Here is a 12,500-nt window from a genome sequence, read left to right as displayed (position 1 = left end):
TCATGATCTTTCTTCTCATGCCCAGGTGCATACGCACCAATAATCACCCAAGTCTCTCCTTCCACTTTCAGTATTACTCATATCAATCTAGAGTTTACTTTGCTACACTATCACATACTCCTACCATTCCTGTTTCAGGAGTAGTGCCACTCCTTCCCTTGCTCTTGTCCTCTCACTAACCCCTGACTTTACTCCCAAGACATTCCCAAACCACTCTTCCCCTTTACCCTTGACCTTCGTTTCACTCAGAGCCAAAACATCCAGTTTCCTTTCTTCAAACATACTACCTAATCTCTCTTTTTTTCTCATCTTGGTTACATCCACACACAATTAGACACCCCAGGCTGAGCCCTCGAGGAAGATGAGCACTCCCTGCGTGACTCCTTTTTCTGTTTCCCATTTTAGGAAGTTAGAATACAAGTAGGGGAGGGCTTCCAGCCCCCCCGCTCCTGTCCCCTATAGTCTTATTCTAGGACACGTGAGGCATGCGTGGGAAGTATTTTTTCTCCCCTATCCACAGGGGAATGTTGGTTTGCGGCTGGGGTTCGTGATGTCACCATGTTTTTTCTTATTTGTTTATTGATGGGGTTGTTAGGGAGGTGAATGCAAGAGTTTTGGAAAGAGGGGTAAGTATACAGTCTGTTGTGGATAAGAGAGCTTGGAAAGCGAGTCTTTTTTGCTACTCGCTCATGATACAGCGCTGGTGGTTGATTCGGGTAAGAAACTGCAGAAGCTGGTGACTGAGTTTGGTAAAAGTTTGTGAAAGAAGAAAGCTGAGAGTAAATGTGAATAGTGGAAGGTTATTAGGTACAGTAGGGTTAAGAGACAAATCAATTGGGAGGTAAGTTTGAATGGAGAAAAGCTGGAGGAAGTGAAGTGTTTTAGATATCTGGGAGTGGATTTGGCAGCGGATGGAACCATGGAAGCAGAAGTGAATCATAGGGTGGGGGAGGGGGAAAAAGTTCTGCGAGTGTTGAAAAATATGTGGAAGGCGAGAACATTATCTCTGAAAGCAAAAATGAGTATGTTTGAAGGAATAGTGGTTCCAGCAATGTTATATGGTTGCGAGGCCTGAGCTATAGATAGGTTTGTGCGGAGGAGGGTGGATGTGTTGGAAATGAGATGTTTGAAGACAATATGTGATGTGAGGTGGTTTGATCGAGTAAGTAATGAGAGGGTAAGAGAGATGTGTGGTAATAAAAAGTGTTTCCTAGAGAGCAGAAGATGGTGTATTGAAATGGCTTGGTCACATGGAGAGAATGAATAAGGGAAGATTGACAAAGAGTATATATGTGTCAGTAGTGGAGGAAACGAGATGTGGGAGACCAAACTGGAGGGAGAAAGATGGAGCGAAAATGATTTTGAGCGATCGGGGCTTGTACATGCAAAAGAGTAAATGGCGTGCAGTGAATAGAATGAATTGGAACGATTCGGTATACCGGGGTTGACGTGCTGTCAATATATTGAACCAGGGCATATGAAGTGTCTGGGATAAACCATGGAAAGTTTCGGTGGGCCTGGATGTGGAAAGGGAGCAGTGGTTTCGGTGCTTTATACATGACAGGTGAAGACTGAGTGTAAACGAATGTGGGCTTTGTTGTCTTTCCTAGTGCTATCTCGTGCGCATGCGGAGGAGGTTAATATTTCAGGTGTGGCGGGGTGGCCACGGAAACTGATAAAGGAAGCAAGTATGAATTATGTACATGTGTAAATATGTATATATATATATATATATATATTTATATATATATATATATATATATATATATATATATATATATATATATATATATATATATATATATATATATATATATATATATATATATATATATATATATGTGTATATATATATATGTATATGTTAGGATGTATAGGTATGTATATGTGCGTGTGCGAACGTGTATGGATAAACATGTGTATATAGAATGGTTAGGCCATTCATTCGTCTGATTCCTTGAGCTATCTCACTAACCCGGGAGACAGTACCAACGTATGATAAGGTAAAAGAAGAAACATATATATATATATATATATATATATATATATATATATATATATATATATATATATATATATATATATATATATTATTCTTATTATACTTTGTCGCTGTCTCCCGCGTTTGCGAGGTAGCGCAAGGAAATAGACGAAAGAAATGGCCCAACCCCCCCCCCCCCCATACGCATGTATATACATACGTCCACACACGCAAATATACATACCTACACAGCTTTCCATGGTTTACCCCAGACGCTTCACATGCCTTGATTCAATCCACTGACAGCACGTCAACCCCGGTATACCACATCGCTCCAATTCACTCTATTCCTTGCCCTCCTTTCACACTCCTGCATGTTCAGGCCCCGATCACACAAAATCTTTTTCACTCCATCTTTCTACCTCCAATTTGGTCTCCCTCTTCTCCTCGTTCCCTCCACCTCCGACACATATATCCTCTTGGTCAATCTTTCCTCACTCATCCTCTCCATGTGCCCAAACCACTTCAAAACACCCTCTTCTGCTCTCTCAACCACGCTCTTTTTATTTCCACACATCTCTCTTACCCTTACGTTACTCACTCGATCAAACCACCTCACACCACATATTGTCCTCAAACATCTCATTTCCAGCACATCCATCCTCCTGCGCACAACTCTATCCATAGCCCACGCCTCGCAACCATACAACATTGTTGGAACCACTATTCCTTCAAACATACCCATTTTTGCTTTCCGAGATAATGTTCTCGACTTCCACACATTCTTCAAGGCCCCCAGAATTATCGCCCCCTCCCCCACCCTATGATCCACTTCCGCTTCCATGGTTCCATCCGCTGCCAGATCCACTCCCAGTATCTAAAACACTTCACTTCCTCCAGTTTTTCTCCATTCAAACTCACCTCCCAATTGACTTGACCCTCAACCCTACTGTACCTAATAACCTTGCTCTTATTCACATTTACTCTTAACTTTCTTCTTCCACACACTTTACCAAACTCAGTCACCAGCTTCTGCAGTTTCTCACATGAATCAGCCACCAGCGCTGTATCATCAGCGAACAACAACTGACTCACTTCCCAAGCTCTCTCATCCCCAACAGACTTCATACTTGCCCCTCTTTCCAAAACTCTTGCATTTACCTCCCTAACAACCCCATCCATAAAGAAATTAAACAACCATGGAGACATCACACACCCCTGCCGCAAACCTACATTCACTGAGAACCAATCACTCTCCTCTCTTCCTACACGTACACATGCCTTACATCCTCGATAAAAACTTTTCACTGCTTCTAACAACTTGCCTCCCACACCATATATTCTTAATACCTTCCACAGAGCATCTCTATCAACTCTATCATATGCCTTCTCCAGATCCATAAATGCTACATACAAATCCATTTGCTTTTCTAAGTATTTCTCACATACATTCTTCAAAGCAAACACCTGATCCACACATCCTCTACCACTTCTGAAACCACACTGCTCTTCCCCAATCTGATGCTCTGTACATGCCTTCACCCTCTCAATCAATACCCTCCCATATAATTTACCAGGAATACTCAACAAACTTATACCTCTGTAATTTGAGCATTCACTCTTATCCCCTTTGCCTTTGTACAATGGCACTATGCACGCATTCCGCCAATCTTCAGGCACCTCACCATGAGTCATACATACATTAAATAACCTTACCAACCAGTCAACAATACAGTCACCCCCTTTTTAATAAATTCCACTGCAATACCATCCAAACCTGCTGCCTTGCCGGCTTTCATCTTCCGCAAAGCTTTCACTACCTCTTCTCTGTTTACCAAATCATTTTCCCTAACCCTCTCACTTTGCACACCACCTCGACCAAAACACCCTATATCTGCCACTCTATCATCAAACGCATTCAACAAACCTTCAAAATACTCACTCCATCTCCTTCTCATATCACCACTACTTGTTATCACCTCCCCATTTGCGCCCTTCACTGAAGTTCCCATTTGCTCCCTTGTCTTACGCACTTTATTTACCTCCTTCCAGAACATCTTTTTATTCTCCCTAAAATTTAATGATACTCTCTCACCCCAACTCTCATTTGCCCTTTTTTTCACCTCTTGCACCTTTCTCTTGACCTCCTGTCTCTTTCTTTTATACATCTCCCACTCAATTGCATTTTTTCCCTGCAAAAATCATCCAAATGCCTCTCTCTTCTCTTTCACTAATAATCTTACCTCTTCATCCCACCACTCACTACCCTTTCTAATCAACCCACCTCCCACTCTTCTCATGCCACAAGCATCTTTTGCGCAATCCATCACTGATTCCCTAAATACATCCCATTCCTCCCCCACTCCCCTTGCTTCCATTGTTCTCACCTTTTTCCATTCTGTACTCAGTCTCTCCTGGTACTTCCTCACACAGGTCACCTTCTCAAGCTCACTTACTCTCACCACCCTCTTCACCCCAACATTCACTCTTCTTTTCTGAAAACCCATACAAATCTTCACCTTAGCCTCCACAAGATAATGATCAGACATCCCTCCAGTTGCACCTCTCAGCACATTAACATCCAAAAGTCTCTCTTTCGCACGCCTGTCAATTAACACGTAATCCAATAACGCTCTCTGGCCATCTCTCCTACTTACATAAGTATACTTATGTATATCTCGCTTTTTAAACCAGGTATTCCCAATGATCAGTCCTTTTTCAGCACATAAATCTACAAGCTCTTCACCATTTCCATTTACAACACTGAACACCCCATGTATACCAATTATTCCCTCAACTGCCACATTACTCACCTTTGCATTCAAATCACCCATCACTATAACCCGGTCTCGTGCATCAAAACCACTAACACACTCATTCAGCTGCTCCCAAAACACTTGCCTCTCTTGATCTTTCTTCTCATGCCCAGGTGCATATGCACCAATAATCACCCACCTCTCTCCATCAACTTTCAGTTTTACCCATATTAATCGAGAATTTACTTTCTTACACTCTATCACATACTCCCACAACTCCTGTTTCAGGAGTATTGCTACTCCTTCCCTTGCTCTTGTCCTCTCACTAACCCCTGACTTTACTCCCCAGACATTCCCAAACCACTCTTCCCCTTTACCCTTGAGCTTCGTTTCACTCAGAGCCAAAACATCCAGGTTCCTTTCCTCAAACATACTACCTGTCTCTCCTTTTTTCACATCTTGGTTACATCCACACACATTTAGGCACCCCACTCTGAGCCTTCGAGGAGGATGAGCACTCCCCGCGTGACTCCTTCTTCTGTTTCCCATTTTAGAAAGTTAATACAAGGAGGGGAGGATTTCTGGCCCCCGCTCCCGTCCCGTCTAGTCGCTTTCTACGACACGCGAGGAATACGTGGGAAGTATTCTTTCACCCCTATCCCCAGGGATAATATACATATATATATATACATATACACATACACACACACATATATATATATATGAAAATAATAAATTCATGACACTTTTATGGTAATGAGAGTGTAACTTCAATATTGGTTCTTGTAAAATTTTGTTTTAATTTGTTTAATAAATTGTGACCTATGCATACAAATCAAGGCACTTGAATCCTGTGATTATTTAGGATTTCTTAAAATCGTGTCTCCAGACTTATGTCAATTCTAATAATAGTCTGGCACAGGTGCACACACAATCCTGCAGAAATCTTGGTATCGAACCACACCATTTGGAGAGATGTTGGCCTCACGGAAAATTTGCTCTTCTTTGTGGCTAAGTCGTTCACCCCACTGCAGGAGAATATGTCGTAGATCTCGCGCAGGTATATATATATATATATATATATATATATATATATATATATATATATATATATATATATATATATATATATATATATATATATATATATATATATATATATATATATATATATATATATATATATATATTTGTAACAGACTTTACCACCTCGTGGATGTATGGCCACCAGCTGAAGGCACTCAACTGATTGTGATACTGAGAGGATATGCACCACACATCAATATGCCTATTCTTGCTGAGCCACGCAGGAGGCAGATATGGACTTTGAATCCCAGAGGCGCAAACTGGGCGAATGATGACAGCACATTTGGCCAGAAGTTGATGGAGAAGTTGATGGGATGGTCAAAAGGCAAAGGTCGTGGACGGAATGAACAAGGCATGAAAAAAATCATATCTCTCTCGGACTTAAAGACAACAAAAATGGTATTGTTTACATAGGGAATGATGATGAGTGGTTTAGACACTATGAAGGCTTTGAAGATGTTTTAGCTACTCTTAACAGTGAGCATAACAGCACTGCCAACTCTAAGAATGGTTCATCTTGTAATAGCTCTGCTAATAGTGATGAAGATATAAACCAAATGAATAAGAGGTCCTTGGAGGCTCGCTCAAAAGTTTCCAAAGCAAGAGTTCAATATCACAAATTTACTTGTGGGAAAGACCTGAGTCGATACAACAAGGATGACATTGCTTGTATACTGGGCTCCAAAAGGACAAAAAAGTTGGCTGAAGCAGATGCTGAAGTATCCACGACCAAAATTGATGAAATTGGTCATGTGACCAGCATGAATAATGTAACAACTATCAAAGGATGCTCAATACAGGATTATTTTAAACAGAAAATGGCAGCTTTGAAAGGGTCAACATTGCCAGAGCTGCAAAAAGCAGAAAACAGGGAAGAAGGAAAAAAAGAACTACTGAAACCTGGATTTGGAAGTAGCTTAGATATTAGTTGTTCAAATGTTAGTTTGATAAATGGAGAAGCTGGGGAGAAAAAGCCAGAGAAGGATGACACAGAGGAAAGAAGCTCAAAATTTACAAAGTAGAGAAAGAACAAATATGCAGTGAAAGGTGAAGATGAAGAAAAGAGTAAAGCTAACCAAGATATAGATGTGCAGAAAAAGGAAGAGGAGATGGAAAAACACCTACCATTTAAATTAAAAGTGGAAGGAAATCTGTCTTTTGAAACTAAGGAATCAGTCAAAAGGAAAACAACGAATGGTGATGCACGTACTGAATATTACCCTCTCTCCAGGAATCCTTTTGTGGAGTTTGAAACGAATGAAAGAGAAAGTAAATAGAAGAAAAAGAAAAGAAGGAAAGAGAAGAAACATTAGAAGATGAATTGGTTGAACTGAATAAGGTTAAGAACAAAAGTCCCTGTACGAAGGAGACAATAGAAGAGACTGTTATTGAAATATAGCATTCGGCTAATATGAAACAGAATAAAACCAAGAAGAGAAATAGAAACTGGGAAGAAGACATTTTGTAGAAAAGCAAAGGGGAAGGAGCATTTGAAAATAACAGAAAGGATAGGGGATAGGGGAGAAAGAATACTTCCCACGCATTCCTCACGTGTCGTAGAAGGCGACTAAAGGGGACGGGAGCGGGGGGCCAGAAACCCTCCCCTCCTTGGATTTTGACTTTCTAAAAGGGGAAACAGAAGAAGGAGTCAAGCGGGGAGTGCTCATCCTCCTCGGAGGCTCAGATTGGGGTTTCTAAATGTGTGTGGATGTAACTAAGATGAGAAAAAAGGAGAGATAGGTAGTATGTTTGAGGAAAGGAACCTGGATGTTTTGGCTCTGAGTGAAACGAAGCTCAAGGGTAAAGGGGAAGAGTGGTTTGGGAATGTCTTGGGAGTAAAGTCAGGGGTTAGTGAGAGGACAAGTGCAAGGGAAGGAGTAGCACTACTCCTGAAACAGGAGTTGTGGGAGTATGTAATAGAGTGTAAGAAAGTAAATTCTAGATTGATATGTGTAAAACTGAAAGTTGATGGAGAGAGATGGGTGATTATTGGTGCATATGCACCTGGGCATGAGAAGAAAGATCATGAGAGGCAAGTGTTTTGGGAGCAGCTGAATGAGTGTTAGCGGTTTTGATGCACAAAACCGGGTTATAGTGATGGGTGATTTGAATGCAAACGTGAGCAATGTGGCAGTTCAGGGAATAATTGGTATACATGGAGTGCTTAGTGTTGTAAATAGAAATGGTCGAGAGCTTGTGGATTTGTGTGCTGAGAAAGGACTGGTGACTGGGAATATCTGATTTAAAAAGCGAGATATACATAAGTATACATATGTAATGAGTCAGTTGTTGTTCGCTGATGATACAGCGCTGGTGGCTTATTCATGTGAGAAGCTGCAGAAGCTGGTGACTGAGTTTGGTAAAGTGTGTGAAAGAAGAAAGTTAAGAGTAAATGTGAATAAGAGCAAGGTTATTAGGTACAGTAGGGTTGAGGGTCAACTCAATTGGGAGGTAAGTTTGAATGGAGAAAAACTGGAGGAAGTAAAGTGTTTTAGATATCTGGGAGTAGATCTGGCAGCGGATGGAACCATGGAAGCGGAAGTGAATCATAGGGTGGGGGAGGGGGCGAGAATCCTGGGAGCCTTGAAGAATGTGTGGAAGTCGAGAACATTATCTCGGAAAGCAAAAATGGGTGTGTTTGAAGGAATAGTGGTTCCAACAATGTTGTATAGTTGCGAGGCGTGGGCTATGGATAGAGTTGTGCGCAGGAGGCTGGATGTGCTGGAAATGAGATGTTTGAGGACAATATGTGGTGTGAGGTGGTTTGATCGAGTAAGTAATGTAAGGGTAAAAGAGATGTGTGGAAATAAAAAGAGCATGGTTGTGAGAGCAGAAGAGGGTATTTTGAAATGGTTGGGCACATGGAGAGAATGAGTGAGGAAAGATTGACCAAGAGGATATATGTGTCTGAGGTGGAGGGAACGAGGAGAAGCGGGAGACCAAATTGGATGTGGAAAGATGGAATGAAAAAGATTTTGAGTGATCGGGGCCTTAACATGCAGGAGGGCAAAAGGCGGGCAAGGAATAGAGTGAATTGGATCGATGTGGTATACCGGGGTCGACGTGCTGTCAATGGATTGAATCAGGGCATGTGAAGCGTCTGGGGTAAACCATGGAAAGCTGTGTAGGTGTGTATATTTGCGTGTGTGGACGTGTATGTGTATACATGTGTATGAGGGTGGGTTGGGCAATTTCTTTAGTCTGTTTCCTTGCGCTACCTCGCAAACGTGGGAGACAGCGACAAAGCAAAAAAAAAAAAAAATTATATATATATATATATATATATATATATATATATATATATATATATATATATATATATATATATATATATATATATATAATATGTAGCAGTTGATATAATCTAATGAAACTTTTTAATGCACTACATTTTTCACTTTAGAAATAATCTTGATCAAGTGTAAACAGTTCAGATGGTTTCCACTCTTGCCACAAGCACACCGACTTGTACGCCCTCTTACCGACATGAAAGCAGAAACTTCGTCCATTTACCTGTCCTGACCGTTAAGGGAAAGTTGTGTTGCCTTATCAAGGGGCGATGGGCTTATATGGGGTGGTTGGCTTGTGTAGCAAGGTGTGTATTCAACTCCTTTCCTAATGCCTTCTCATGTTGATAATTTTTTGATAATGATATTGTTGATAGTAGGATGTGCTTTAAAGTAACCTGGAGATGGTCTGTATTTATTCAATCTAGCAATTGAGACAGATTCAGTGAAATTATGGGTAGCATGATTTGATGAGGAATACTATGTGCCTTATTTGTTAAGGTCTACAGGATAATCGTTTACCTGCTAGTATTCAGCAGCAGCATTACTGTGGTCACCTCAGTGTAATGTATGAATGTGCCAATAATATCTATCAGTTTCTATTGTACCTATTTCATTTTTTTCTTCTAATAAACGAAATGAATTTGAATGCAGTCTTTGTATCTATTTTCTTAATATATACAAGTGTTTAGCATTCTTTTTCTGATATACCTGGATATACAGGGAGTGAACACGCCACTCAAGAGTCAAATATTACAGGAAATTTAATCTGCTTTTGAAAGTTAGAACGATACCTGAGTGGGCTCACCTTAAGCCCCATCCAAATGCAGCTAATACGGATATTCCTTTGTTGCTGACGTAGAAAGGTGTGTTGCCGCTAGCGTCAGTGTACCAGGAGGCAACGTAGACGCTAATGTAATTCATGTGGTCGATGAGTGAGAATCTTCCCTCTGACACCTTCTTCAGGGCTTGGTCGGCAATCAGCACCTTGCAAATTTAAGTTCACCATCAATCTATTATGAATGAAGATTGGAGTATATACAAGTTACATACCATATAGATTTTTAATAGAAGACCTATGATCTATTAATATTCCCTGAGTAATAACAGTCATTGATATTTCCTTTATAATCATTTTATAATCATTATCTGTGAGTGATATCGCTTAGGTATATGTCACTTAAAGTTCCTGTATTTCATGATCTCATTACAGTTTTACTGCTCTGCTAATGATTTGGACTTGCCTGCTATACAAGGCAAATCTTCCATCTGTTCAAAAATGCTCTTAAACTATCTTCTTCCCACTGTTCTTTTTTTTCCTCCCTCTTTCATCTTTTACAGGTTTTGCTGAAACTTTAGTCACAATGAGGAATTTTTATCCGTGACTGGAGACTGACTAACTCCCCCCCCCCCTCCACACACACACACACACACACACACACACACACACACACACATACAAAGGAGAAGAAAACTCGCGCATTTTTTTCTTCGTGATATTCCAAATTCTTTCTTAATTTTTGCTCATAGATGTTATAAGCATTCCATATTACTCGGCAAGAGTGAAAAGAGAATCTTGCAATACTTACCTCCATCTCGCGACTTATTTTCTGCACCACAGCACTAGTATGCTTAGAGAAGTATTCTAATGTTGCTCCTTTGTAGAGCCAGGGTTCAATAGCCCATTGCCAGTCATCTTGCTTAAGCAAATCCTCGAAACTGTCCAAGGGTTCCGTCGTCCCTTGGACTGTCAAGTGCGCGATGAGGGACGAACGGAAACCTGTACTGATGATCAGGCAGAACAGCAACCACCACGCCACCATCACCTGCGAGTCGAGCGTCTAGTTAGGCACCACATAACCAATGTTTACATGAACAATGCACTTGATGAACACATACCCTACGCCCAACGACCAATTAGGCTTCATGTCGCCAATATCTACATGAATTGTGGGCGGTCACCATTCTCATTAATATTTACACAAATAGGAATCACCCACCAATCTTTATCCCATCCTCAGGTGCCTCATGCAGTGTTAGTGATGTTCAAGTGGCCACAAGTCTATCAAAGCACGCATGGTAAAGCCATTATGGTCATCAACAACTGTCGGTACCATTCCCCCTGGTGACTCCTGACGCCACACCATTCCTGCCACAATCGTACTCCATATGTAGCAGCATAGCCTCGCTCCGTCACCTGCCTCACCTTATACGTATATCACTCCGATAAAGCACTAAAGTTGATGTTGCTTCTCGCGTTTCCATTTCCTTCTCTCAGTTCCATGACAATAACACTCCATCCCATGAGAAGACCAGCTAAACTCCGTATACACATTACAAGTAATGACCTGCCAGGCACTACATTCCACCAGCACCTACCAATACTCACATAATCAGAAGTGATGAGCACATAACCTGACTCCGAGAAACACGTGCATCTAAAGAAAGATGATAACCCGAACGTACAGCAAGGTGATGGATCTCAAATTTACAAAGACAAAGAAAGGATATAATTTCTTACCTTTCCAAACATCGTTGTATATGTAAACATAGATCATATAAATATTTCATCTTAAGCATATTATCAGCTAAGATTTTTGTGGCATCTTAGAAAGTTAAAACCAGTGAGAAAGTCTAAAGTCAGGAGCACATAAAATCTAATGCATACCTAAATAAAGAGATTCTTTGGGTTATGCACAGCAGACAACTTAGATCATAGCCTGATGTCATCATTCCATCACATAGTATCAGAATAACACGTTAAAGCAAAATTGATTAAGATATATTAAGACAACACTACCAAAGGCATTACAACATATATAATACCGAAGTGATAACAGTACAGATGATCGTAACATATCATGAATGAGTTAACATAAAAGGTTTATAAGGTAGAATTTAGAAAGGTAAAGTATAAGGAAAATGTGTTCAAGATGAAACTTTAAGTATGTATGTATGTTATAAAGATGTCAAAGATTCTTAATGAAAATGATAATTATAATAATGATACCAATAACATTATTGATAAAATAATACTAATATGATAAAAATAATGATAATGATAACAATATTGATAATAGTAATAAGAGAAATATTAACAATAATAATAATAATAACATTAATAATAATAATGATATTAATAATAATAATAATAATAATAATAATAATAATAACAATAATAACAATAATAATAATAATGATAATAATAATAATAATAATAATAATAATAATAATAATAATGATGATAATAATAATAATAATAATAATAATAATAATAATGATGACAATAATAGTAATAACAATGATAATGCATATAATGATAAGGAAGATGATGAACACTGTGATAATAACAATAATGATTGTAATATTAATAATGAAAATGATGATAAT

At 39.6% G+C, this 12,500-nt stretch overlaps 2 protein-coding genes across 2 annotated transcripts in view; one reads left to right on the top strand and one right to left on the bottom strand.

Annotated features, from left to right (window-relative positions):
• LOC139753187 (glutamate receptor ionotropic, delta-1-like) overlaps positions 1–12,500 on the bottom strand; it is a 245,364-nt gene that overhangs the window by 214,221 nt on the left and 18,643 nt on the right. The window contains exons 2-3 of the mRNA XM_071669385.1: positions 10,700–10,936; positions 9,919–10,097 (exon numbers count right to left, since the gene is read on the bottom strand). Coding sequence (XP_071525486.1) covers positions 9,919–10,097; positions 10,700–10,936 — 416 coding nt within the window. The remainder of the gene's footprint in view (positions 1–9,918; positions 10,098–10,699; positions 10,937–12,500) is intronic.
• On the top strand, positions 6,022–6,932 carry LOC139752743 (PIN2/TERF1-interacting telomerase inhibitor 1-like). Its single transcript, XM_071668619.1, is given in 2 exon segments — positions 6,022–6,201; positions 6,204–6,932. Coding segments are annotated over 2 exon segments (822 nt in total). The 3' UTR covers positions 6,846–6,932.

Source organism: Panulirus ornatus, chromosome 2 (genome assembly GCF_036320965.1).
Source record: "Panulirus ornatus isolate Po-2019 chromosome 2, ASM3632096v1, whole genome shotgun sequence".
Taxonomy (NCBI): Eukaryota; Metazoa; Arthropoda; class Malacostraca; order Decapoda; family Palinuridae; genus Panulirus; species Panulirus ornatus.
The sequence above is the reverse complement of the archived record's forward strand: the minus strand, read 5'-3'. Positions and strand labels throughout refer to the sequence as shown.